This window comes from Triplophysa dalaica, chromosome 23 (genome assembly GCF_015846415.1).
Source record: "Triplophysa dalaica isolate WHDGS20190420 chromosome 23, ASM1584641v1, whole genome shotgun sequence".
NCBI classification, from domain to species: Eukaryota; Metazoa; Chordata; class Actinopteri; order Cypriniformes; family Nemacheilidae; genus Triplophysa; species Triplophysa dalaica.
The window spans coordinates 9,509,614-9,536,367 of NC_079564.1; the positions used below are offsets into that span (position 1 = coordinate 9,509,614).

At 37.9% G+C, this 26,754-nt stretch overlaps 3 protein-coding genes across 8 annotated transcripts in view; 1 reads left to right on the forward strand and 2 right to left on the reverse strand.

Moving 5' to 3' along the window:
* The window catches only part of fam49bb (family with sequence similarity 49 member Bb), a 45,706-nt gene extending 35,196 nt beyond the window's left edge, over positions 1–10,510 (reverse strand). The window contains exon 1 of one of the 3 annotated variants that reach the window (XM_056737900.1): positions 10,373–10,510. The gene's annotated coding sequence lies outside the window, so the exon portion shown is untranslated. Of the gene's footprint in view, positions 1–7,861; positions 8,353–10,372 lie in introns of those variants that run through there. The other 2 variants (XM_056737902.1, XM_056737899.1) reach the window with 2 other exon arrangements.
* On the forward strand, positions 9,552–12,100 carry eef1a1l3 (eukaryotic translation elongation factor 1 alpha 1, like 3). Its single transcript, XM_056737898.1, has 7 exons — positions 9,552–10,055; positions 10,134–10,313; positions 10,396–10,692; positions 10,761–10,911; positions 11,003–11,259; positions 11,338–11,572; positions 11,807–12,100. The coding sequence occupies exons 1-7, from the start codon at positions 9,912–9,914 to the stop codon at positions 11,905–11,907; spliced, it is 1,365 nt and encodes a 454-aa protein (XP_056593876.1). The 5' UTR covers positions 9,552–9,911; the 3' UTR covers positions 11,908–12,100.
* Positions 12,101–12,257: 157 nt separating this feature from the next.
* The window catches only part of asap1b (ArfGAP with SH3 domain, ankyrin repeat and PH domain 1b), a 58,050-nt gene continuing 43,553 nt past the window's right edge, over positions 12,258–26,754 (reverse strand). For 2 of the 4 annotated variants that reach the window (XM_056738123.1, XM_056738126.1), the window contains 15 exons: positions 25,695–25,858; positions 22,636–22,769; positions 22,264–22,355; positions 21,967–22,153; positions 20,788–20,873; positions 19,143–19,258; positions 18,872–18,939; positions 18,638–18,745; positions 18,333–18,552; positions 16,484–16,645; positions 15,729–15,804; positions 15,245–15,303; positions 14,523–15,031; positions 14,299–14,421; positions 12,258–13,466 (listed from right to left, as the gene is read on the reverse strand). In XM_056738123.1, the coding sequence (XP_056594101.1) occupies positions 13,392–13,466; positions 14,299–14,421; positions 14,523–15,031; positions 15,245–15,303; positions 15,729–15,804; positions 16,484–16,645; positions 18,333–18,552; positions 18,638–18,745; positions 18,872–18,939; positions 19,143–19,258; positions 20,788–20,873; positions 21,967–22,153; positions 22,264–22,355; positions 22,636–22,769; positions 25,695–25,858 (2,179 nt within the window). In that variant the 3' untranslated portion in view covers positions 12,258–13,391. Of the gene's footprint in view, positions 13,467–14,298; positions 14,422–14,522; positions 15,032–15,244; positions 15,304–15,728; positions 15,805–16,483; positions 16,646–18,015; positions 18,085–18,332; positions 18,553–18,637; positions 18,746–18,871; positions 18,940–19,142; positions 19,259–20,787; positions 20,874–21,966; positions 22,154–22,263; positions 22,356–22,635; positions 22,770–25,694; positions 25,859–26,754 lie in introns of all 4 variants that reach the window. The other 2 variants (XM_056738124.1, XM_056738125.1) reach the window with 2 other exon arrangements.

A 26,754-nucleotide genomic window follows, 5' to 3' on the forward strand; every position in this document is an offset into this window, starting at 1 on the left:
AATCTTAAAATTGTCACATGATCACTGGATATAATTTGTAATTTGGTACATTTGCAAAAAACCTCTTTAAAAACAGATTAGAAAATACTTGGAAGCCTTTTCAAAGCATTTAATATCTGAAACGTGATAGACTTGAAACTGAATTCATATGGGAACAAGGGTAGATATTGTCTATTAAGATTTAACAGGATTGGGAGAAATAGGCTATGATCATTTCTGGATATGGCTAATACTATTTTGTTTGAAAAAATCCTTTCGGAGGTAGAGAAGGTTATATAACATGATGGATTATGCTAAGGGATTTATATCACGTAAATATGAAAGCTAAGATTGCAATAGTAGAACAGAGGGTGCACATTTTTTTTTTAGATTTAACAAAAAGTGAAACGTTAAAAGCATGTTATTAAACGGTCAGTTCCGGTCCTTGATTCTGATTGGCTGAGCGGAGTTTTAACCTGTTATAAAATACCTCGGTAACCCATTGCTTCTTGGGGCTTATTGCTTAATCAAGTTAAATTGCATTGCTCAGCTCAATTGTGTTAGTGAATAACATGTGCAGACATGACATTATGAATGTACAACCTTACATGCAGCTGCAAGACAGAGATCACCTGAGGTTAACTTAAAGAACGACACTGTTGAGGTGAGTTAAAGGCCACAGAAACATTGATTTGAGGCTTATATAACACAAAATTAGCGCTGACACCATTATAAAATTTGGGTGACGATTTTTCAAGCTGCAAATAATTCATATGTTTGTTTTCTTCATGTCCCACACAAAGAAATTATACACTCACAAATAATTTATTTAAATATATATTATTTATATTTATTTGTAACTACATAATATAATACAATATTTTATTAGTCTTTAAAGTAGCAAAATTAATAAATAAACTACCTCATAACTCTAATATTTAATATAGGTCTTGTTGAAGCGTTTTAAAGTTTCATTTGGAATATCATCTAATGGTGGTAAAGGTCAAAGTGTTGTAAATCATCATGCTTGGTGAGTTGCTTCAAAGTGAAGATTAAAAATTATAATCAGCTTCCTTACGTCTTTCATAAGCAAATTCTACAGGTTAGCATTCTTTAAACAACAGACCTATACAGTACACTTCATACGCCTTTAATATTTTAACATTTCATTAGTATCCAAACACCAACATAAAAAAACACTAACCATACGCGTAATTCAGCATTCTTTAAATAATCTAAAATGTATGGCTCAAGTAAACAAATGCTGTTCTTGTAGTGGCAAATGGCCTTAAAGGGATAGTTCACCCAAACATTTGTATTGTTTCATAATTTGTTCACCCTCATGTCCTTCCAAACCTGTATGACTTACTTTCTTCCGCAGAACACAAGAGAAGATATTTTGAAGAATTTGGTAACCATACAACATCGGTCACCATTGAGTTTTATTGTATGGACACAAAACCACCGAGACATTTCTCAAAATATCTTCTTTTGTGTCAAATACAGGTTTTGAAAGACATGAGGGCGAATAAATGATGACAGATTTTTTGTCTTTTGGTGAACTATCCCTTCAAAGGTCCAGTGTATAATTGTTTGGAGGATCTATTGATAGAATTGAAATATAATATACTGTACATAACTATGTCTTCAGAGGTGTATAAAGACCTTACATTATAAGGCGTTATGTTTTCTATGAGCTATTTCTATATACATATACCGCCAGTCCCCTTGCATGGAATTCCTAATGTTGTTTCTACAGTAGCCATAAACAGACAAACAAAGTAAAAACTTTATCTCCTTCGGCAAAGATGTGAAAACATGACAAGATTCTTGTCTTGTGTCAGCTGCTGTAGTGCTTCGAAAAGGAGGGGAGAGTGAGGCTTTGGTTGCAATTCACAACCTCTAGATTCCGCTAAATTTCATACGCTGGACCTTTAAGGAAAAACTACTTTCAGAAAGTGACACACAGACAATATAAATATTTAATCTGGTACAAATACTATATCCACCGCAAATGTAAACAATCTTTTGTGAATTTTACCCAACCAATCATTCACTAACCTTAAAATATAAAAAAATCCCCAAATTACAAACACAAATATTTGCATTCATCCTGGGAAAACCCACCATAAATATTCTTGACGTAAAAGCAATGACTCCTCATATACATATGGGCGTATACAATTATTGGTCACCTCCCCTTCAATTTTACTGTAAATATTAACAGCAAATAATGCCTTCGGTTGCACACTAACACTTGATTTCCTTTGTCAACCATCAATTTATTGTAAAGGAAGTGGCTTTGTGTGGGCTGTGTACACTGAAGACTACTAGCTAAGGGGATACCTTTTTAAAATGTCTGGCACAAACTTCCCTATTTAAAATTTGTCAATACAGGAGAGAAACCTGTCAAATGTTTTCATGGGGGTCTTTAACAGTGAACATGTCCTTCACATTGTCCAAATAAAGAGGTATTTCTTGGTGCACCAGTAGTAAAGCCCACATCCTCTCGACATCGTTTGTGGACTATCATCTGACATAAAGAAACATTCACCAAACAAACAGCAAGCTGATGTTTTAAACCATGAGTCAGAAGCAGAAACATATTTATAAAATGTGTCATTCCAGATAAGAGCTCCTGACAGGTTTAAAAACGTTCCTCTTTCTCAAACTATCAAACAGATGCAGACACCTATCACATCCACGTGAGATATCTCACAACTTGATGGATTCGACATATTGGTGACTGAGTAACCTGATCTAAGACGTGTCCTTAAAGCATACAGTCCCACAATGTTTGCCCCACATGGTTGAACATTCAGAAACCATGTGTGCATTGCCTGCCATGATCCAAAGTGTTAATTCGAAGTACAGAACATCCCTCCATCTGAAACCATTTCAATAAACCTGTTTTTGTTATTTAAATAAACTTGATAGTTAACTGAACACCATTAGTATAGCATTAGCATGCTAGCTGGCTTCGGTCTCGCTTGGCATTGAACTTTGAGCTTTATAATTTTTCAGATATTATTTATTTGGCCTGTCTTGACCCAGCCTTCTTACCGTTTAAACAACTAGTCAACTTATTTTGACGGGACACAGCACAGAGCGTTTGTTTAAGTTTAGCAGACTTTTATTTTGGTGTTTTTCGCATATGGTGTTATTTTATTTATTCGTGTCCTCATGCAGTGAAACACTCTCTCTGAAAGCTTCACAAGCACAATGCGTTCAGGTTCAGTACACGCAACTGCACCACTCTTTCACACACAGTCACTCAAAACAAGCAGAATACATATTTAATCAGTATATATAAACAAAATAATATACATTTTTATTTTCTTTAGAAAGTGACCGGTTGCTTCACACGATAAGACCCTTATTCATCGTCTGGTATCATTTAAAGCCATTTGAAGCTTTATTTTGAACAGATATATATGTCAGGTGTAAAATTGAAAAATATGTTCAAAATTAAGAAAAACAAGAGCTCTGACAAAAACTTTGCCCAGAAAACACGCTTACTACATGTTTACTTTAGTAACACCATGGTAAACATTAAGGAAACAAACAAACAATAGTTCAATTAACATATTTAATGAAGATTATTGCTGTTTTGTTGTGCCATTGAATGGGGCTGGCGCGGATCATGTGAAAGAGCGCTCTGCGCAAAGATGTGATCAAATAACAAGCTGATGTGGAAACTGCACCTGTCTTTACTTTCATACATAGTACATAATCCAAAAATATAAATATGAATTGGATCATTTAAATATTAATTAGATCATTTAAAAGTTGACACTTCAAGCTTTCTTTAGACATATGCTTTACATTTCTATGATGAGTACTAGAAGTTTTAAATCTGTTTTAATAACGCGTTTCAGAAAGATGCACGCCCAGAGAGACGACTGAAAGCACAGCCTGTATATTTTCATTCTTTTACAAAAGCAAAACATTGTGTAGATAATGAATACACACAAATAAAAGTAGACCAATCACAGTTTTGAATCATGTATTAGTCTTATCTGTATGACCAAAATCGTACCTTGTGTGCGTGCATTGCCTGAATGCACTGACTGAAGATCGTCTTTTGAGGGCACGCGAGTACAAAATGCTTTAAAATGGTTTGTATTTGGGATTCACATGACTTAAAAAAATGTGAAAATGCCTATTCCGTCAACTGATGCGCTATCACTGAAGCAGCTTGAACTAGCAGAAATTTCTTCAGGTGCCTTCAGCCTTCTGCATTGATTGGCCAGACTTGTGACTCCTAACAAACCAGATGGGTGGTGGGCGGGCATTGCTCTAGGAAGTGCCTAAAGTGTTGTGTTCCGACGACTCACACTAAATCCTTGGCTGCATAAAAGCCGAATAGCGCATTAAATTAAATTACTTACGGCTTTTAAAATGACAGATGTCGATTATCGAAAAAATGCTTAATATCGACGTCGATAATCGGCCAGTTCGATAATCGGTGGACCCCTATATCTTTGATGACATGTGGGTGAGTAAATTTTCATGAAAATGTATTTTGAAAGTGAACTACTTCTTTAATAAAGCCACATACCTTATGTGTTGATATAAGAGAACAATTTAACATATTGTATACATGTATTATTTGGCACCTTTAGTATAACTTTAAAATGTAACATTCTGCTTAATTTATTTATTATTACATATAGCAATGTATAGTCCGTATAATATTTGACCTGTGTTTCTCTATCCTTTATCTTAAGTATAACAAAGGGGTGGTCAGTTAAAGATGACAGAATAAACTTTTTAATGCAAACTGAAATGTCTATATTCTTGTAGTTTTTCATTTATTTGGATCCCATAGTGGCTACTCTTCCTGGGGTGTAAAATACAAAAGTACATCAAATAAAAACTATAAACATCAAGTCAATAAAAGGTAAAAAAAATAGAAACTAACTATTAGTAATACATTGTGTTATTAAATATTGCTTTAAAGATTTTTTAAACCTCATTTACTTTTAAAGGGGTCATGTGTTTTTCTGTGTCTTTGGTGTTTTATAAGTTTCACTCGCATATACTAGACACGTAAAATTGCAAAAGTTAAAGTGTCGGAACAAAAGATGCATTCTATCTAAAAGCGAACGCTCACCCAGACCTGCGTGAAAGCCTTGTGTTACTAACCACACCCCCAAAAATCTACATCAGTTCGTGGTTTGATTTGACTAAGACCCCCAAACATATACGGAAGTAAGGTGGGCGTACCTTTCAGTACAATTGCTTTGGAACCTGATGGTCTAAATATGGTAAGAGGCGTTACATTTCCGTCACACGCTTGCAGCATTCAACCAATAACTACGCACTGGTTAACTGGCCAATCATAGCACACCTCACTTTTCAAAGTGATGAGCTTTGTCAAAAATCTGCTTGTTTCAGAGAGGCGGGGCAAAGAGGAGATACAAATATGAATGATATGTGGAAAATACAGCGTTTTTTAACCTTAAATGGAGTGAACACATTGCATTACATCTAAAACAAACAGTAATATTTGTTTTAGTCGTGTCATTTGACCCCTTTAAAAATTATGCAGTATCTGATGGGAAGTCATTTCATATTTCCATTTATCTATATATTACAGTTCGTTGCCTTGCATTGGTTTTTGAAACAGGAAGTAAAAAACATCCTTTTTATGCAAGCCTGGTCTTAAAATTATGACTTGCACTACTATCTATAAGTTGACAATACAGGACAATCTAGACACAGAATTATTCCTAACAAAAAGCAAAGACATAATCATCCTATCCTTCACCAATAACCAACCTAAAGTCCTATGCATACCATTTATATTAGCCCTTCGATTACAATTTAAGATGAGTCGTGCAGCTCTGCTCTGGACTACTTGTATCTTATTCAAATCTTTACTTGGTGCACTTGACCACACTACTGGACAATAATCTAAATGAGTAAGAACCATTGTTTCTCAAATTTGAGCAGTGCACTGTTGTGGTAAAACAAATCTGTTTCGACCACTTCAACCTGCTGTCTATTGTCAATCAATCCGATTTCCTCTACCTGTTCAATATGCACATTATTCACTGACAATTTTAACTGTGTTTTGATTTTACATTTTAAACTTGAACCAAGCACAATACATTTCGTTTTTGTCACATTTAAAATTAATCATTTCTCCACACCCAATTTGTAACCAATTGTAGTTCCTTATTCAAAACCGTAGACTATTGCTCAATTGATGTTGCTGAAAAACATGATTTTGTATCATCGGCATACATAACTATCTTTGCAGTTTGCACACTTAAAAACAATAGGAAGATCATGGATAAAAATTGAAAATAAAAATAGGGCCCACACAACTTCCTTGAGGCACACCACATTGCAATTCTTTCCCATCTGAATAACTTCCATTATAAAATACGCATTGTTCCCTATTAGACAGGTAACTTTTAAACAACTGTACGGTATGAGAAGTAGATTTATAACATTTCAGTTTGTCCAGTAATAATTTATGATCCATTACATCAAATGCTGAGCTATATTATAGTATATTGTTATTGCAATTAAGGTTTATAATTATGACCACCAAAAATGTTTACATTTTCTCTTTAACTGCCATTAAAAAAATGCTTTAAATGATGGTCTATTCACTATATCTGATGTATTCAACAGACAATCTATCATGTGTAGCACGCAGCATCCGCTCACACAAACCACACTAAGAACCAGACTTGACTGAAAACATATGGGCCGACACAATAGAAAGTGTCAGAAATCACCACGTCAAAGTCTTCCTGTATGCTGACTCCAGACCTCACCTACATACCATAAAAGGAGAAGGAAGGACACGCAACGAAATGTTAATCGATCTGTGTGAACCCGAGCTGATGCATGTCAATGACCGTGATGGCTTTATTTATTTAAAGGTGTTTAATCTATAATGGCAGCAGTAGGGTGTTCATTTGGAAGTGATAGATTCATGTGTACAGAACTGGGTCCAAAATGTTAAATCGTTTCCCATTTGTGAGTCACTTGAAATATATCAGCTACATGAAATATTCGCCTTGGATAAATGTTGCATACAGATTATATACCATCTTAAACGGATATATAGATAAACTATGGATAAACTATATAGTAATTTGTCTATGTGCCAAAATAGCAATGACGCCTGATCTGTAACATTACTTTTCGGAAAAACTTGAAAAGGGAAGTTCTATAAATTGCAAGATGATTGCAGAACCTGACACTTATGGTTACACTGCTTTTACAAACACAATTTTGATTTGCATATTTGTCTAAGCTACTGTAGCCATACATACAACACACCACTGACTTTGATCTGTAAATGCAGAGAGGCAAATACACAGGGCAGCAGCAGGCACAATAAAACCCACATCTAAATAGCTTCTGTACCAGAAAATGTTTTGCAAATACTCTCATGACATCACAAGGACACAGAAACCCATTTGGCGCCATGAGACGTGCATTTTCTATACAGCACTAGCGTTCAAAACACACGTGTAGGATCACAGATGTGTGGGACACCCTTACACTGCCATCATATTTACAGAAAGATGTATTAGTCCAGAAAATCCATCAGAAGAGGTCTTGCCAATATTGCACAAGTCTTGCACTCAGAGAGAACAGTTCCCCTAACCCTGTATTGCACAGTATGACCTGTTACTGTTTCAAACCGTGCATCTCTACATCCACGCTACTGTCAAATGTTTAATGTGTTCCTATCTAGCATATATCCTCTTAAACAGTGGAGGGCTAAGGGTGCCATCGTGCCGAAAGCACACCGCTCACATGCGACACTAATGCATTCTTAGTAAAGCCCCACACATACAGTATAAAGAGATTAAACGCTGACGATCGACATAAGAAAAGCTCGAGCACTCACCCTTATCACAAAGCCTTGAAAAACACGTATGGAGTCCACGCTATAAGCTCCAGAGGGAAAGGTTTAGATCTCTCTCTCTCTCTCTCTCTCTCTCTCTCTCTCTCTCTCTCCTTCTGAGTCCGAGTAGCGCTCTCTTTCTCTCTCACTGTTTTACTGACTGACTGTTATTTCCGGGTTAATAAAACGTCACGCTTCTCGCGCTCACTTCAACCGAACCGCTTCTCGCGCTCACTAAATTTAAACCATCTGGCGTTAGGTAATGCGACGAAGATTAAAGTACACGACGACCACTAGACAGTACGCGTTTACCCTTGACACCGGTCTTTATAATATGTATGAAGTTGATGCGGTCGTATTTGACGCGCCCTCTGCTGTTCAACGTCTGCTGTTGCACATCAACGACACACCTGACGGATAACGTCCCGTTATGTAAACCGATGCAACAAGTTAATGGCGACTGACGTCACACTGTCCGAGAAACCAGCTGCTACGTCATAATGCACTTTAATATTTAAATGTGTGTGGCCATACAACGGAGATTTAGCAATGCATGGTTAATTTTAGGAAGGATATTGGTCAAATATATAAAGTCGAATTTTGATTTGGTATCAGCCACTGTCAAGTCAAATGAATGAATAAATGAGTTTGATTCCGACATGAGATAACTCGGGTTTTAAAAATCACGTTTTTATTATGTTACCATGTTTTTATAGTGTTTTATTGTGTTAGGTTGCTGTATTTTTTTATTTGTTATAATGGCGTAAATCAAAACAAACCAACTGCAGTTTGATTGATGCTACTTAGTGTTGGGTGTAACTAGTTACTTAGTAATTCGTTACTGTAATTACATTACTTTTCCCTTGAAAATGTAAAGTAAGGGATTAATCTTAGTTTTTCTGTAATTAAATTACAGTTACTTCTGATGAAATTTAACTTAATACTTTCTGTAATATATGTGTGTGCAATATTTAATTGACATCGAAATCTCACTTTAAAATATGTGCTTTAATATATCATTCTCACATTTGTAATACTTTGATCAGTTAATAATACTACTTTATGTAGTTTTATGAATGAATAAATGAGTTTGATTCCGAAATGAGATAACTCGGGTTTTAAAAATCACGTTTTTATTATGTTACCATGTTTTTATAGTGTTTTATTGTGTAAGTTTGCTGTATTTTTTATTTGTTATAGTGGCGTAAATCAAAACAAACCAACTGCAGTTTGATTGATGCTACTAGAAGCAGTGTTGAGTTACTTAGTAATTAGTTACTGTAATTACATTACTTTTCCCTTGAAAATGTAAAGTAAGGGATTACTCTTAGTTTTTCTGTAATTTAATTACAGTTGCTTCTGATGAAATTTAACTAAATACTTTCTGTAATATATGTGTCAGTTAATAATACTTCTTTATGTAGTTTTATATGATTTATTTGAATAAATTAAGAGCTGTTTCATATCTATGCTTGAATCACTTATCCAGGTTGATGTAGGACATTGAAAGTAATTAGTAATAAGTAATCAAATACTTTTTGGAGATAGCAATTTGTACAGTAATCTAATTACACTATTGAATATGTAATGAGTAACTAGTCATTAATTACTTTTGGTTAGTAACTTGCCCAACACTGCTTAGAAGGCACAATAAAAACATGATTTTTTAATGGAGTTATCTCATTCTGGAACCAAACTCTTCAAAACGTTTAATCCAAAGCGTTAAAAAACAAAACTATTCCTTATAAATGTACCTTAAAAACAAAAATAGTGTGGTATTTTGTATAAAGAAAAACGTTTAGTACGGTCGATGTAATGAGTAAGCGTTACAGAAGCTGTTGGTTGTATCCGGTTGATTATTGGCGTTGTCGGTCATTATTGGTCAATCAGCAGCAGCCTCCGGGTTATTGATCTCAGCAGGACTCAATCATCACGATCAATACATAAGTGGCCCGTTGACCATTAACTGGACCATAGATTCGAACCGCGTAAGGAGGGCTGTGTGAGACAAACCTGGAAAAGTGTGTTGCGAGTTATCAAAACGACGTACAATATGGGAAAAGAGAGGATTCATATTAATCTGGTCATAATTGGGCACGTGGACAGTGGCAAGTCCACGACGACCGGTCACCTCGTCTACAAGTGTGGCGGAGTTGATCCCAGAACAATCGAGAAGTATGAGAAGGCGGCGTCCCAGGTCAGGATTAAAGTCATAAGGTATTTATTTGAACTGTTTTGCATTAATCTCATGCTGTAATTTATTTTTTTTATTAAGATGGGAAAGAGCTCTTTTAAGTACGCTTGGGTTCTGGACAAATTAAAAGCGGAGCGAGAACGTGGCATCACAATCGACATATCCCTGTTGAAATTCAACACGCAGAAATACACATTCACCATAATTGACGCACCTGGTCATCGTGACTTCATCAAAAATATGATCACGGGCACCTCGCAGGTATTACAAGCTTATTAAACTGGAACTTCTGCTTTACCTCAATGTATTGGTTTGTTTACCTGTCAAATTCTGTGCCCTGCAGGCTGATGTGGCTCTTCTGGTCGTTTCTGCTGCAAAAGGTGAATTCGAGGCCGGCGTGTCTCGCAATGGTCAGACACGAGAGCACGCCTTGCTGGCTTACACTCTCGGAGTGAAGCAGCTCATGGTCTGCGTCAACAAAATGGACCTTACGGAACCGCCGTTCAGCCAGAAACGTTACGACGAGGTGGTGAAGAACGTCTCCACGTTCATCAAGAAGATTGGGTTTGAAATTGGTGCGGTGGCTTTCACGCCCATTTCCGGTTGGGGCGGTGAGAACATGATCGCGCCAACCCAAAAGGTAATGCTGCGGTTACGTTCACCTCATGGATGTTTGGTATCCACTGATCTCCTTGTGCTTTTATTCAGATGCAATGGTTCAAGGGGTGGAAGCTCAAGAGGAAAGAAGGCGTCTTGAGTGGCCGAACCCTACTTGAGGTCCTCGACTCTCTACTTCCTCCAGCGCGCAGTGCAAGCAAGCCGTTGCGTCTACCGTTGCAGGACGTCTACAAGATTGGTGGTGGGCATCAAGATTTCTTTATTGTGAAGCCTACGCTTCCATAAAGGTTTTTTTAGTGTGTGTGATCTCCGATCGATGTCTAATCTCCTAGGTGTTGGCACCGTCCCTGTGGGCAAGATTGAGACCGGGGTCCTAAAGCCCGGGATGATTCTGACCTTCTCACCAGCGAAGTTGACCGCAGAGGTCAAGTCCATTGAGATGCATCACCAGGGGCTTCAGACGGCCCTCCCGGGCCACAACGTAGGCTTCAACATAAAGAACGTGGCGGTGAAGAATCTACGGAGGGGTGACGTTGCGGGAAATTCACAGCAGGATCCGCCATCGGACGTCAGCAGTTTTATTGCTCAGGTACATGTCATACTCCAGTCAGAAGACAAACACAAGAAAACTGACTAGTTTCTGATCTTAAACCGGTCTTTTTGACAGATAATCGTGCTGAATCACCCGGGTAAAATCAAGGCTGGTTACGCTCCGGTACTGGACTGCCACACAACTCATGTTTCATGTCGTTTTGCTGAACTGAAGGAGAAGTTGGACAGGCGTTCAGGAAAGAAACTGGAGGACTCTCCATCGTATTTAATGTCTGGAGATGCTGCTACAGTCAAACTTGTGCCTAACAAACCCATGTGTGTGGAGAGCTTCTTCAACTATCCATCTTTGGGTAAGCAGCGTTCTAAAGTTTAAAAGTATTCACTTCAAGATAAGCCCCCATTGACTTTCCTTAGTAGGAAAGATAATTAAAATAAGCCCACATTGATTTTCCATAGTAAAGTGAACTACTCTAGTGATGCAGATGAATGCAATACTGAGTCATTTTACGGAGCGTTGCCGAAGCTTAACACTTCACGCTTGCTTTAAAGTTGTAACCTCACTGAAACCTGTCCTTGTTTCTCAGGTCGATTTGCAGCAAGGGATCTGAAACAGACCGTCGCTGTTGGGGTCATCAAGTCCGTGGAAAAGGTGGACCAAGCAAAAAAAACGAAAGTATCAAAATGAAGTGATCATTTGTTTTTATAATTCCTTATTTACCAGCAGTCTGGTATGTGAACTGAAGAGGTTCTGTTTACGTTACATTTCTGTGTATAGTTTTATAGCGTTGAACTTTATGTTGGCTTTAAAATGAAGCGGCTTCATTTTAACTTCCTGGTGTAATGGCCTGATTTGATTGTGGGGCCCAATGAGATTTGGTATGGATGATGTAAATCCATTTAACTTGTATGTTGCTGGACTGCAAATAAATTTCAGTTGTCACTTCAGTGTGTGTCTGACTTAAATTTTTGTGCTTGCCCTCGATTTAAAACAAAGTACCCAAACCTGAAATTTATAATCCATATTCAAGTGCACTGTGAGTTTAACAAGTCTTTTATTGATAGTGGAATGGTAAGTGATGTACATGTTCAGACAGTGGACACAGTCCTCTGAATCTGCGGTCAAGACACCTTTAAAAAACACTTTAAATACAACCATGCTGAGTATTAGGTATGTGCAAGGTTGAACTTTCCTGACCGAAAATGCAATTCTTGTGTTCATAAATGTGTTTTTTCATAATGCCCTCATAAGTCTTAGTGATATAAACTGCTGATGGCGCTAGTCCTTAAATGGGAGTTAGTGCAAGTTCTAACCTAGTTTGGGAAATCCATGGATGATAACAGCATTAACTGTAATACAGTACATTCCTATTACTTAAAAATATAACATCTATAAACGGTTGCAGAATAAACCATTCAAAAAGTATTCAAGTTTCAATTTCAACACTTGTCACGATAAATGAGGAAATGTAACGGGTGACTTGTGTTTGTAGAAGTTGGTCCTTCACGCAGATGTGTCTGTAGTAAAGCGCCACTTTTGAAGAAACACTGATATGGTATAACGGGTGAAACCATCTAAGTCGACCACAGTTAATGCATTGCACGGGCTATTTTACACTAAGTATAGCAAGAACGAAGGATAAGCGTATGTTTCACTCTTGGACATGCTTTAGTGGTCTATTAGGAAAAGATAACAGAAAAATCCTGATGTTCAGGAAACTTACAAATCCAGTTATTCCATTTGGAAGATAGGTTGACATATATCGGTCCCTGGTATAAATGTCAACAGTGGACACTATCACAATAACAAAACTGGCCCCAGCCATGACGTGCTGGCAGGCAGAGTACTTTTCAGACAGACAAGTTTTTACTTTTGCACAGAGGCACACAATCGTCCTTGTGTGAAACCCACACACACAAATTTATGTAGAACATTATATACAAAGATACAGTAACGGTATTCAAGACGGGAAAAGTGTTGAACGGATGTATGTATAACTGTATGAACAAAGAGAAACGGCGGTACAGTTGGATACTTTATTTACAGTCTGTCTTGAGTGGTGGTGATGTGTTTTCCACTGTGATTCCATTTTCCAAATTTGCATTATTGATTCAGCAGCCAAGTTAAGTATGTCCCATTGCCAGAGGTAAGCGGTGAAGGACATCTGTGTGTCAATCAGACAAAATGTGAACAAAAGACATGGGAAATACGCCTTTCCTCTCTGGCTGCCCCTCGATGTGTCCGATCTGTAGATAAAGACAAAGAATGTGATCAGATAATGATGAGTAAGAGTAAATAGGCCTGTCATATAAACACCTTGTGTCTAGCTTTATATTGTCCAACGGATAATGATTTATGTCACAAACCTGTATGACTTTCTCTCAACACAAAAAGAAGATATTTTCAAGAATGTTGGTAACCAAACAACAATGACCCCAATTGACCCTCATTGTGTGACATTTCTCAAAATATCTTCTTTTGTGCACAAATAAAGATAGAGTCATATATAGGTAATGAAAGACGTGAGAGGGAATAAGTGACAGAATTTTAATTTCGGGTACATTTGGTTACGTTCAGTAGTGTTAACCACCACACAAATGCGTAGGGCCCCGCAAGATTGGGGGCCCCCTAGTGGCTACAAGAGGTAAAACGTTTGACGCTTGATTTAGACACTCAGATATAAGCAATGAGGCGCAGGTATCAAAGCGGTGCTCAAAAACGAAAGAAAGCAAAAGAAAATAAATCTAATATTAATTTAACGAATATAGCAAAACAATGCTACAAAAGAAGAATCTTGCACCTTTTACTTTCTTATACTGTAGCTAAAAGCATTCTATATTATCCTGACACTTCTTCATCCCAAAACAAAGAAGGTTTATTCTTATAGAGAATTTTGTGCTTTTATTTGGTTCACTGTAAAATAAATCCAGTTTATATTTGTATGTATGTATGTCTTATTAATTCTAGTACTCGTTGCTGCTGTGCAATTCAAAGAAAAATGTATACAATGTGTAGGGGTCTTGACTTTGCTCAGGGCCCCCAAATTGGTAAACACGTCCCTGCTTATGTTCCACTCACCCACCACTCCGGATCTTCCTCCCCTGTTACCACGATGACCTCACCCTCAACAAACGTCAGCTCATCCTCATTATCAGCCTGGCAGTCATAAATGGTCTTTACCCTTCGCATCTTACTCTTAATCTGAAGGAATAAAGCAAAAAATTGTGTTAGCATGTCTATCAATAAACCTCATCGCTTCAATATTAGCAGAATCACCAATCTTTCCAAGACAAAATCCTCACCGGATTTACTTTTCTAGGTAATGGTACAGGCGTCCCCTGCGCAGAGGTTGGACTTCCATTTGTGTCTTCACTAGACTGGACTGGCTGAGGTGATGGCTCTCCCTGATGAATAACCGTCGGGGTCTCGGATGGCTGCGGTTTGGGAGCGACTTCACCGGAAGGTGGTTTGTGTACAATCTCAGTGTACACAGGTTTGGGTGGAGAGACGTCAGTCAGGTGGGGTTTGGGCGGGAGGTCTTTCAGCTGAGGTTTAGGGGGTAGGTCACCCAACTGGGGTTTGGGAGGAAGGTCCGACAGCTGTGGTTTAGGAGGAAGCTCTCCTGGTTTGGGGGGTAATTCTGAAGGGTGTGGTTTAGGAGGTACATCCCCTGGCTGAGGTCTGTCGGCTAGCGGGACTTTCTGCGGGGTGTCAAAACTCTGCAGGGTCTTCTGGAACATGATTGCCTCAGGAGGCTGGTTGGGTTTGTCCATTGATGGATGGTGAATGGTGTCAATCTTACGCAAGGCAACTGGTAAAAAAGAATGCAAAGTCAGAAATGAATGCTCTGTTATGTTTTGAAGTTTTCTTATCTGTATCTGGGTCACTTCAGTTCCGTAGAAAAGCAAATAACTATAACATTATTTCATTAAATACATTCCAATCCCAAATTATCTGAAGGTTAACCGCTATAATATTCAATCCTATTAATGTACAGTTCAGATGTAGAAAGCATGTCACATACCCTTCTGAGGTAGTTTGGGAAGAACCCGTGGTCCAAGAGTAGATTTAGTGGTGTTGAGACTAGGAATAAAATAAAGAACACGCGTATATCTCAAAGAAGTGTCTGACAGCATCACATTTCCAAAAAAGTCATTGTATTTTGCATTCGCAAATAACACAGACACAGTGACATATTCAAATAAAACATTCACGACCAAATATAAAACTACAGTGTGATGTCTGGTGACCTTTCTAATGCAAATAAACTCAATATGACTCAAATGTGCTCCAAAAAACTTTTTAAGTTTGAGTTAGCATTTCTGTAGCTCAAATGGTCATGCATTGCAAAAGCGACAAAGTTTTGGGTTTGATTCACAATCTGATAAAAGATGTATCTTGAACGCTTTCTACAATAGTTAATAAAAGTGCAAATAAATACATGTCAATGAATGAGCTGTTCTGGTCGGTTGATTTTTTTTAAAAATGCTTTTGAGATGATGCTTCACCGTTGTTGCGGGATGCCCTCAAATCGGTTTGTCGCAGGAGACATCTTGTTGACAGGAGGCGGTGTTGAATCGCTTCCTGAAACGAAGAGTTTGTTCAACAGTATTTTATTATATTTAATCACCCAAACATCCTGCCAAACAAACACATTTCTTAACATTTAGCTCTAACTTGTTCAGTAACAAGAACGTGCTTTTAAAATCACGTTTAAACAAAGCCATGCACAATAATGGTCCACAAAAGCACATTGGACATTTTAACATATACTAAAAACAATGAACAACGAAGTACTTTGTCATGATCCAAAAAAATTAAGCATCATGCATATCACTGGGTTGGGTCAGGGTTAAAGTTCAATGCAAAGGTCAAAGAGTAAGGATGGACTCATTAGACTGAGCCTTTTATTGACAATACTGTCCTCTTTACGTGGGTGATCATATAAAAAATGACATTGAGTGTAATTTAATAACACAACAGAGAATGAATATAATGCAGTGAGTATGTAATGTTGAAATGCACAATCTTATATCATTGTATTTCCAACAATACTAAAAATAGGGACCTAGGATCATGTGAAAGACCCTTGCTGTTTGCCTTAAAATATTAAAAAACAATTCAAATTATGTTTTTATCAAACTAAGTTTTGGGAAAGTAAAACCTTCAATCCCAAATACTGAAATTAGACTGAAATATACTTAATTGTAATAGAAATCCAGAGTATACAGGTGGCCCATGGCCCGCAGGTACAATAGCCCACCTTTACAGACCGGAGTGTGTGAGAGCGATGTGGGGGGGTCAGACAGTGTGCGTTTGTGTCCGGGGGGAGGGGGTGGGGGCCTTTTCTTAGACAGGGTGGAGTTGCCACTACTGGGGCTCTGCGAGGCAGGGGTGGAGGGAGTCAGGTTCGACAAGGGAGGGGCTGATGGGAGAACAAACAAAAATACAAACATGCAATGACACCATAATGGAGAGGAAGATAACATCATACATAAATAAAGTGAAAGAAAATAACGTGAAAGAACGTAAGTCCTGGGACAGGAGGTCATGTGTTACGGAAACTACAGCACTTTTGGAAGTGGAGAATTTCGAGGAGTTTCAGCTTAAGTTGAAGAAAATTATCGAACATATCAAAAGCGGAACGGACAGTGAAAAGGGATCTATTTTGTGTTGTAACTCTCCAAAGACAGTTGGTTGGACCAGTAGGAGGATGGCGTTGAGAGAGGAACAGCCAATGAAAAGCTCAGCCAGAGAAAACAAGGAAAAGTTTGTGTTGTGTTGAAAATACAGCAAGTTGTTATCAAGTTCACCAAACAAGCATTAAAATCTGCAGTATACTTTGTTTTCACAGCATTGTAGCCCTAGTACATCATATAGATGCCTTAATGTGCATGCACAAGCTCTGGTGACATGCACAGAAGTACGCATATACATGCACAGTCCCTGCTGATGACTTTACATCACATTTACTGTCCGTAAGACACAACGGCACACAAAACAAAACATACTTTAGACTTTACTCCATACAGTATGTCAACCATTTATTAACTACATATTGTAGACGAAATAGTGCAACATCAAAACTCATACAAATTCATCATCTCAAGTGAAATGAACACGTCTTAAATGCTCATTGGATTATTACAACTTGTATTTCAGCTGGGTTAATGACCACAATGCTGTGTTAAGAGGTCATGTACAGTATTAAGGAACAGTTCACCCAAAACTGTAAAATCTGTCTCTCTAGTTGTTCCAAACTTGTATAAATGTATTTGTTTGGTTGAACACAGAGGAAGAAATTTGGAAGAATGCTTGTAACCAAACAGATCTTGGCCACCATTGACTAGTATGGTAGGAAAAATGACCATGGTTGTCAAAAAAGCCCCAAAACTGTTTGCAAACCTACATTCTTCAAAATATCTTCTTTTGTGTTAAACAGAACAAAATGTCAATGGAGTACAGGAACTGTTTGATTACAAGCATTCTTCCAAATATCTTTCTCTTTGCTCATTTTTGGGTGAACTGTCCCTTTACCCCATGGATAACATGTCACGGGTCATATTTGCACATTTGCATTACAATAATACGAATTAGGAATTAAAATGTGCTTAGATGTCATCACAATAATATAATAATTCAAAGACAATTTATTTTCATTCTTCATTTGGTAATATTTCTGTTGATATTAAGGTGAAATATGGCCCGGACGTGTTCACGACAGTCACTGGGTTACAGAATGAGGTCATGAAATAAATGGGAGGAGTCTATGCAAATAAAGAGGCAGATAATCACTGATGTATTGTCGAGTGCTAGCCAGAGTAGCATAGTGTGAATGAGAACCAAGAAAAGCCAAAAGAGGAGCTGCAAGAGAGACCAGAAAAAAGACAGAAAGAAAAAGTTGGATGTCATTTTACACAAATTTGCATATAAACACAAATTCATATTAGAAATTCAAACCATAAACTATGAACAGTCCATTTGTTTGGACTCTATGTAAAGCAACTCATTTATCAAATTGTATTCAAGTACGAATAGAATCCAGTTAAATCAGATGTTCTCTGCTCAACTTCTATAGTTAGTAACTGTCTGTCAATGTGTTTCTGGGTTACCTTTGCCTGTGTTCCTTGGGGGAAGAGGCGGGGCATCTGGGGAGGAGGGGCAGTCGGTGGACATGCTGTACATCTGATTGGTCAGTGCAGTGTACGAGAGCCGCTGTTTATCACGCTGACCAATGAAACTAGGCAGAGACAGCTTGTCGTGAGGAGACAGACTCGACGAGTGACAGAAGCTCTGCGGCCGGGGAGAACGGTCCTTCTTAATAGGACTCGGCTAGAAATAAGTTTGAAAAAATGAATCCCTCTGTGAGTCACGTGTCATGAGAACATTTTAAAATGTGTGAGGGGTAACGCCTCACTTTGTCATCCAGGTCATCGTCGCTTTCGTCCAGTTCCTCCAGTCTGAGATTCCACTCGTACTCCACATGGACTTTGGGATTAAACTTTCCTGCGGCGGCTTGCGCCAGCTGAAACACACGAACATGAGTCAGATTTGTAGACGCACCCACACCATTTATAACTTTGCTGAAATCATAAGGAATACGAGTCCGTTCACAGTTTGCACAAATTTATTTAATCCAGAAGTCACTCACCGTTTCCTCACATTGGACGATCCTCATTCGCCTGGCCACATCCTGCGCTGTCTCTCCATTCTGATTGGCTGAAATAGAAGTCGATCAGACATTAGTCAGACTTTATTCATATCTTTGGGAGGCAGTGTTATGTTTCGGGGAAAAAGGACTGGTCTCTACATAGCTTCAAACATAAAATAGAAAAAAGTAAGAAATTTATGTGATGTGAATGATTTATTAAAAATAAATCCAGAATTAAAAAAATAAAATAAAAATGTAAAGCCAAACTCACTGATATCAGTAGCTGGTTTGCCTCTCAGCAGTAGTTTGAGACATTCGTGTTTCTCAAAAAAACAGCAATAGTGCAGTGCTGTGTTTCCTCTCTCTGTTTGTTTATCCAGATTCCCACTGACAACAAAAATACAACAAAATCTCTGTTGAGGAGTACTTTTTATTTTACGTTCATGCTACATACAAACCAAATCTATTGAATTCACAGCACATTTATTTAAAACAGTGTTTTAATGAGCCATCATGCGATCTACATTAATTTAGGTTGGCAGTGAGGAAACAGTGTGCTGGGGAGAGAGAGCAAGAGCTCAACCCAGTTCTGTTCACCTAGTGGGAATCACAGCATGAGGAAGAACCAGAGAACAACTACACATCTACAGCAGCGTATTCTCATTCTGTATGAAAACCTCACAGCACTGACCCAGATTTACACCATTAGACTTACCAGAAGGTTAACCCCCAAAGGTTATCTTCATGCAAAATAAAAGCGACGTGTTCTAATTCAACGTGTTCTAAATTCAAATTCAATGAGCCACTTTGGAAGTGACATTTTAAACGCTGTTGTAAGATACATCCAAAAATAAAAACTATTTACTTAAACCTGCATGACTAAGATGTTTTGAAGAACGGTGGTAACCAAAAAACACTGGACCCAATTGACTTCCATTGTACATTTCTCAAAATATCTTCTTTTGTGATGAGGACATTTATAAAGCTAAAAATGGAGCAACATTTTTTTTTTTCGAGATACAAGTTTCTTAATCACTGTTTTCCCATCTGCTGTCATATTCCTTCAAGCAAACTGTCAGTGCAAACCTGGAATAGACTTAGGAGGCTGTCTTTGTCTTTCACTACAGAGGAAATCAAATAATGATTATTTACTTAGATGTTGTCCAGCATAGTTCTGGCTCAGGTTTGATCTTTTAATGCTGTTATACAAGCTTTTATTCACAGAGCAAACTGAGGTACAGCTGATCCTAAATGACAGTACGATAGTTCTTGAATACAAATGTATATCAACCAACATCATCAATCCTAAATGATAAACTCAGAACATAAGAAAACGAAGGACACATTAAAGGAGTAGTTCACCTTCAAAATGAAAATTCTGTCATCATTGACACACCTTCTTGTCATTTCAATCCTCTATGACTTTCTTTCTTCCGCAGACCAGAAAAGAAGATATTTTGAAGAATGTTCTTAACATGGAGATGGTGGTCTAGTGGGTTAAACCACTGAACTGGTAAATCAAAAGGTTGCTGGTTCGATCCCAGCAGCCACCACCAGTGTATACTTGAGCAAGACACTTTACTTCATGTTGCTCCAGGGGGATTGTCCCTGTAATAAGTGCACTGTAAGTCGCTTTGGATAAAAGCGTCTGCCAAATGACTAAAATGTAAAAAAAAAATGTAACAGCCTCCCATTCATTATCATTGGTTACAAGTAAATGGGGGTGCCGAGCTGTTCTGTTACCAACATTTTAAAAAATATCTTTCTTTTTCAGAAGAAAGAAAGTCATACAGGTTTGAAATGACAAGAAGGTGTGTCAATGATGACAGAATTTTCATTTTGAAGGTGAAATATCCCTTTAAACTCAAATACGAGCCCATGTGGATACAAATGCTTTGTGATTCTCGGCTGTTCACCTGTTCTGGACAAGAAAGTCGACCAGATGTAGTGAGGTGTGGTCGGCCGTCCTCACGGCGTAGTGCAATGCTGTCTCACCTGCTTCCTATAGAGAAAGAAAATAGACAATCGAATGAAGACATTCTGTCTTAGAAACTCAAACAAAACCTCCCTTTAGCGTAATAAAGCATTGTGCTAGCAAAGGCAAAGTCATGGGATCAATTCCTAGAATAGACATGAACTAATAAAATGTACCAATGTTAAGGATCTGCAAAGATTGAATGTAATTTTGTTACAAATGGGTTCTTTAAAATGTAAAAAAATAAACAAAAATGTATCACAAATCTAATTGGTGAACAACTAACAGAGACCTATTTACCATCCCGAACCAAAAAATAACACCAAGATCCACGACACAATGAGAAATGTGAAGCATTCCTGCAGATTATTCTGTTTAGCTCAAAAATATGATGCATTACATCAGTTAAATACCTTGCAAATGCGCTTTCTTTACATCATTAGGAATCTATAGGACATGAGAGCAGCACTATGTGATCTTGATGTACTAATGATGATGATCCATTAAAAAGGCATTAGGCTAATAATATTGACTCTGCTATAAACTAAAGTGCTCTCCCAAATCCAACCAGACAATCAATGTTTGTGGTCTGATGAAAAAAATATAATTTAAACTAAATGGAGATCATTTCAAATGATAAAGATTCGCCTGCACCCACTTAGATGCTGCTATTGGGTCGAGCGACGGTGTCAAAGTCATTTGGTGAAGGAACGAAAAGCCTCTCTGTGCTGAAACTAAGCAGATCAAGGCTTCACATTCAAGTCACGTCCAACTCGCCTGCCTCCTGCTATGCACCAGACCTCAAAATCTGTGCTCATCAAAGGATCTGATGTGGATGGGTCATCCATCATGTGACAAGATGGCTGGAGTGAACACACGCTGACTTTGTCCCTTAAGGTTTCCTCCCAGAATCCTCACTAACAAGCTTGTAAAAACCCTTTGGGGTGCCACTTCAATACATTTTTTAACAGCCAGCGGTTGGCCTATTTGCAAAAAGAGAATCTATATTTAAACTAACGTTTATAAACAGCAATTCTCACTTAGGAAATCTTAGTATCTAGTGGAGTAGTTTTCTTATAATTTGCTGTTAACCATGCTACACTGTTTGTGATCGACTCACCTGTCCCGCTTCAGCAAATGGTTCCATAAGCTCCACCCCCTCCGCATACACCTGGATGAGCGCGAGCAGGTCATGTGACCTGACCGCTTCATACAAGTCGCTCATCTTGGCAGCTGCTGAGCCGCATGTTTTTCTTGAGAACTTATGATCGACATACTTTGCATTTATGAACTCCTTACGAGTAGTCCTATGAACACCATGAGAGAGAATGGAAGAATGTCAAGACAATGTATTTTAATAGAGAGAGATTCACATTTACTGTAAACATGCACAGATGGATCTCTTATATGTGCTTACATGTCACTAGCAGGAGTGGGTTTAGGAGATGGGCAGGAAAGATTTCCTTCCATTATTTCATTAAAACTACTGTTCCCCACATTCTTGGCCAGCTAAAAGTGGAAAAAAGTAGAAAATATATTTGTTTTATATGTTTATGCATTTTTATATACAAATTAATTTGAGTATTCTAACATTAATATTTATATATTATATTATTTATATAATAAATAATTTATAGTTAATTAATAATAAATATAATTTACATAATCACATTATATTAAAAAGTTTATCGAAGGGATGTCCCACACTGAACACGATTTCAAAGAAAAATTATTTAACTTCTATCTTGAAATGTGTTTATATAATAAAGAAGAGAGAAAATAAACACACCAAGAGTTCGGAGGTTCCCAGTTTGTCGAGTTCAATGGACTGGATTCGTGAGATGTGGACGCCCATCTCCCGATGAATACCAGAACACTCGATACACGTCAGTATTCCGAGGTTAGTTGACAGCCATTTTGGATCTGAGGACATCAAAACAGAACAACTAGGACGTAAAAACATTGCAAACTATGAAACAACTACATTGTTGCCTTTTATAACATGACCACAAGGGGTCCTCATGAGACTTGTAATCTCGGTTCCAGCCCCTGCAGTATTGTTTTATTCCAGGCGGGCGCTGTATAACATTTGAGAGTGTTATTGCAGGCATGCAAGATGCAGTGTTTGTCACAAACAGCTGTAGCACCAGGGAAATGTCTCTCACATTCATTTTCCTATTTAAGAAACCTTCGATTCATTCTGAAGTCCACGTGAACAAACCGATGATTCACTGCAGTGATGACTTGACTTATCTGTGCTTAACAGATCAAAACAAGCATAAAGGCCCCTGGGACCTTTCCAACGTTTCATCCTCTTTCAGAGAGTGCAAACAATGAACGTGTGCGAGCGATGGAATAATTTCCAGCAGCCGCCCTCTCGGAACATTCAGCACAGCCCGCAAGAGCCAATTACATAAGAGAGTGATGTAAGAGCGTCCAGTTCGACTCTACTGATGCTGCTGCTGTTTTCATCACAACAGAAAATTGAGAGAGAGAGAGAATGAGAGAGAGAACCTTGAAATTGAAAATTGAGAGAGAGAGCGAGAGAGAGAGAGAGAGAGAGAGAGAGAGCGAGAGAGATGTCAAGTCCTGCCACGACCAAAGAACAACCAGCACAACACAAAACAACACTGACAGGACAACACACACAAACTGACACTATCACCCTCATTGAGAACTGTAATTAAAACTATTTTTCTGTTTATATTGAGGTGTATATATATATATATTTTTACTTATAGACTTTTCATTTTATTCTATCTTATTTTTTATCTTAATCTGTATTTCTGCATGTTTATATTTAATTTTGTGCTTTGGCAATGTAAATTTTCTTTTATCGTGCCAATAAAGCTCCTTTGAATCTTGAATCTTGAGAGAGAGAGCGAGAGAGAGAGAGAGAACATTGAAAATTGAGAGAGATAGATAGATAGAGAGAGAGAAAGAGAGAGAACATCGAAATTGAAAATTGAGAGGGATAGATAGATAGAGAGAGAGAAAGAGAACCTTGAAATTGAAAATTTAGATATGGAGAGAGAGAACATTGAAATTGAAAATTTAGATAGAGAGAGAGAGAACATTGAAATTGAAAATTGAGAGAGGGATAGAGAGCGAACATTGAAAATTGAGAGAGAGAGAGAGAGAGAGAGAGAGAGATAGATAGATAGAGAGAGAGAGAGAGAGAGAAGAGAGAGAGAGAGAGAGAGAGAGAGAAGAGAGAGAGAGAGAGAGAGAAAACATTGAAAATTGAGAGAGAGAGAGAAAGAGAGAGAGAACATTGAAAATTGAGAGAGAGAGAGAGAGAGAGAGAGAACATTGAAAATTGAGAGAGAGAGAGAGAGAGAGAGAGAGAGAGAGAGAGAGAAAGAGAGAACATTGAAAATTGAGAGAGAGAGAGAGAACATTGAAAATTGAGAGAGAGAGAGAGAGAGAGAGAGAGAGAGAGAGAACATTGAAAATTGAGAGAGAGAGAGAGAGAGAGAGAGAGAGAGAGAGGAGGGAGAGACTGAAATAAGGGATTAAGAGATTTAGAAAATATGTAGAGCAGGGAGGAGGGACCATTGAAGAGAGAGAGATAGAAAGAAAACACATCATACAGACATACAGAGGGTACTAGCGAAAAAAGATTCAAATGAAAGAAAAATTGAATAACTGAACAAAATATAGAGGGATGTTTCTGCAACTTAGTAGTTAACAAGTTACAAAAAGGACATTTAAGCACAATATGTATTATGTATTTTTTGTTCATTATTATATCATTGTATTCTGTCCCATGAACTCATGAAATATGCCTATGTGAGGAATAGTCTATAATTAGTGGATGACCAGTATGACTTTTTAATGACCAATACTGATACCAATATTGACAGTAATGTGACCAATATGTGGCTGATATAACGCAAATATTCTTATAGTAAATGAGAAACACGCAGAAATTGTGCAACTAAATAAACACTTAATGTCCCTAAAAACAACACAAGACTTTGAAGGGCCAGAATAAGACTTTGCTACACACCAGCATTGAATGTAAAGTTAAAAAGAGAAACGTTTGCTGTCTGTCAGAAGTACCGGACAATCACTGCCCTACAAAGGCAAAAAGCAGTGATTACACATTTGGTCAAAATGAGGTTTGAAATGGGTTTTGTAACATCTGTTCTATCTTTTGACCAGTTTTCTGGTTCAATTTCGTCCCGTTTCAGAGAAACAAGAGTGTCAAAATTACAGTAACTGGCTGAAATGACTGGCTGGTGTGAAAACTTTCAAGGAATTTTTCTCAGTGTCAGTGTTTGTGTAGTTACTGCACCTTGCCTTTGAAGGGCAGAATAAAGATTTATAAGCCAATGCCGGTTATTTAGAATTTCCAAATACGTGCCACAGCAATATACATGTATTACACTATTATCTGTAATATAGTCATTTTTTAGGGCTGTTGAATATAATAGTGTTATGATGCCTCACAACGCGGATGTAAACGATTCTGTATCGATGGATAAAAACAAAATGAATTATTAAAATTGCATTTCAATATCATGTGCGTTAAACGTTAAATGTTGTTTACCTGAATACGGCACTTAAAGATGCCAACTCAAATAAAAGCTAAAACGCAGACTTGGCAGTCATGCACATGTAAAAAACAACATAGATGTAGAAATATGAAAAAAACTTTGCTTTGCAGCTGTGAATTCAATTGAAAAATAAATGTAAAGAAACAGCACGGCTGAACCACTGTAAAGGAAAGGGGTGCGCTGTGTATTTATATCACAAGAAAAGAGACAATCCTTGCCAAATGAAATCATTTTGCCTAGATTATCATTATTTTTTATTACTGTCCAGTCAAACACATCGGCATACCTGGAGCTCCACAGTCGCAACAGACTTCATTTCCCGGCATCCGTAACACATCATCTATAATAGCTTTAGTGAGATCTTCCAGGCCATCATCTCCTCCACTCTGCTCTCCTCTGAACGCCATTTTAAGCGCCTCCTCCTTACTGTTAGTTAACACCGAGATCCATCTATAGAAGGAACACATTAACCAACACACAGCTATTATGACACATCCGCAACAACACTAACCGAGCAGCACAAGTACATCAACATTGGTGTGTGGCGAACTTTTATAGTTTTGTTGTTTTTGATTGGCTTGTATTCCGGTCAACTCTTCCGTTCTTTTCCCAGAATACCTTCTGCTATTTTTATAGACTTCAACAAGATGCACCAGGACCCTCTCCATTACCCTTCATTATTCCTCATGACATTTATTCCCAATTCAGCAGATTTACATTTCAGACAAATTTAACGCGGTTTAAATGATGGAGCCGGCGTCTGGCTCGCATCAACCGAGCCGGTTAAAAGAAAGTCCAGTCAAAAGCAGTGTGAAAGGACTGTGGGATTGATGTATAAAGGGGTTACAGGTCTCATTCTGATGAGCCTGGGTGCTTTTAAGAGCCTTTTATAATGGCTGTTAAATAGCCGAATAAGAAAAGCCTTCACCTCACACTGCCGATCACAATGATGAACAGCAGGAGCTCACTGTGGTTAAGAAGCAACTGCTGCAAAGATAAAACTACTGAGAGAAGTTAGAGGATGGGTGGATGTTTGCTTTCCGTGAGAGTGTGTTTGCGTCTAAAGAAGTCTGGGAAATGTTCAATGTGGTCTCAGTGACCTCAAATGTGTAAGTGCCGGCTTGAGACGCGCAAATGCCACTTCACAGACTTCTCGACGCACAAAAGCTGTCAAGTAAACGGTTTGGACAAGTTCTAGGCTCCCTGCGGCGGTTGCGTCAATCTGATATTTCCTCGCTACATTTTTTTAGGATGCTAATTTGGTATAAAAGCATTTCAAACTTCACAAAAGGGGAAAGTGGTATTTGGGTCACACAAAACTTTTACAGTTTCATGCAGATTACTAT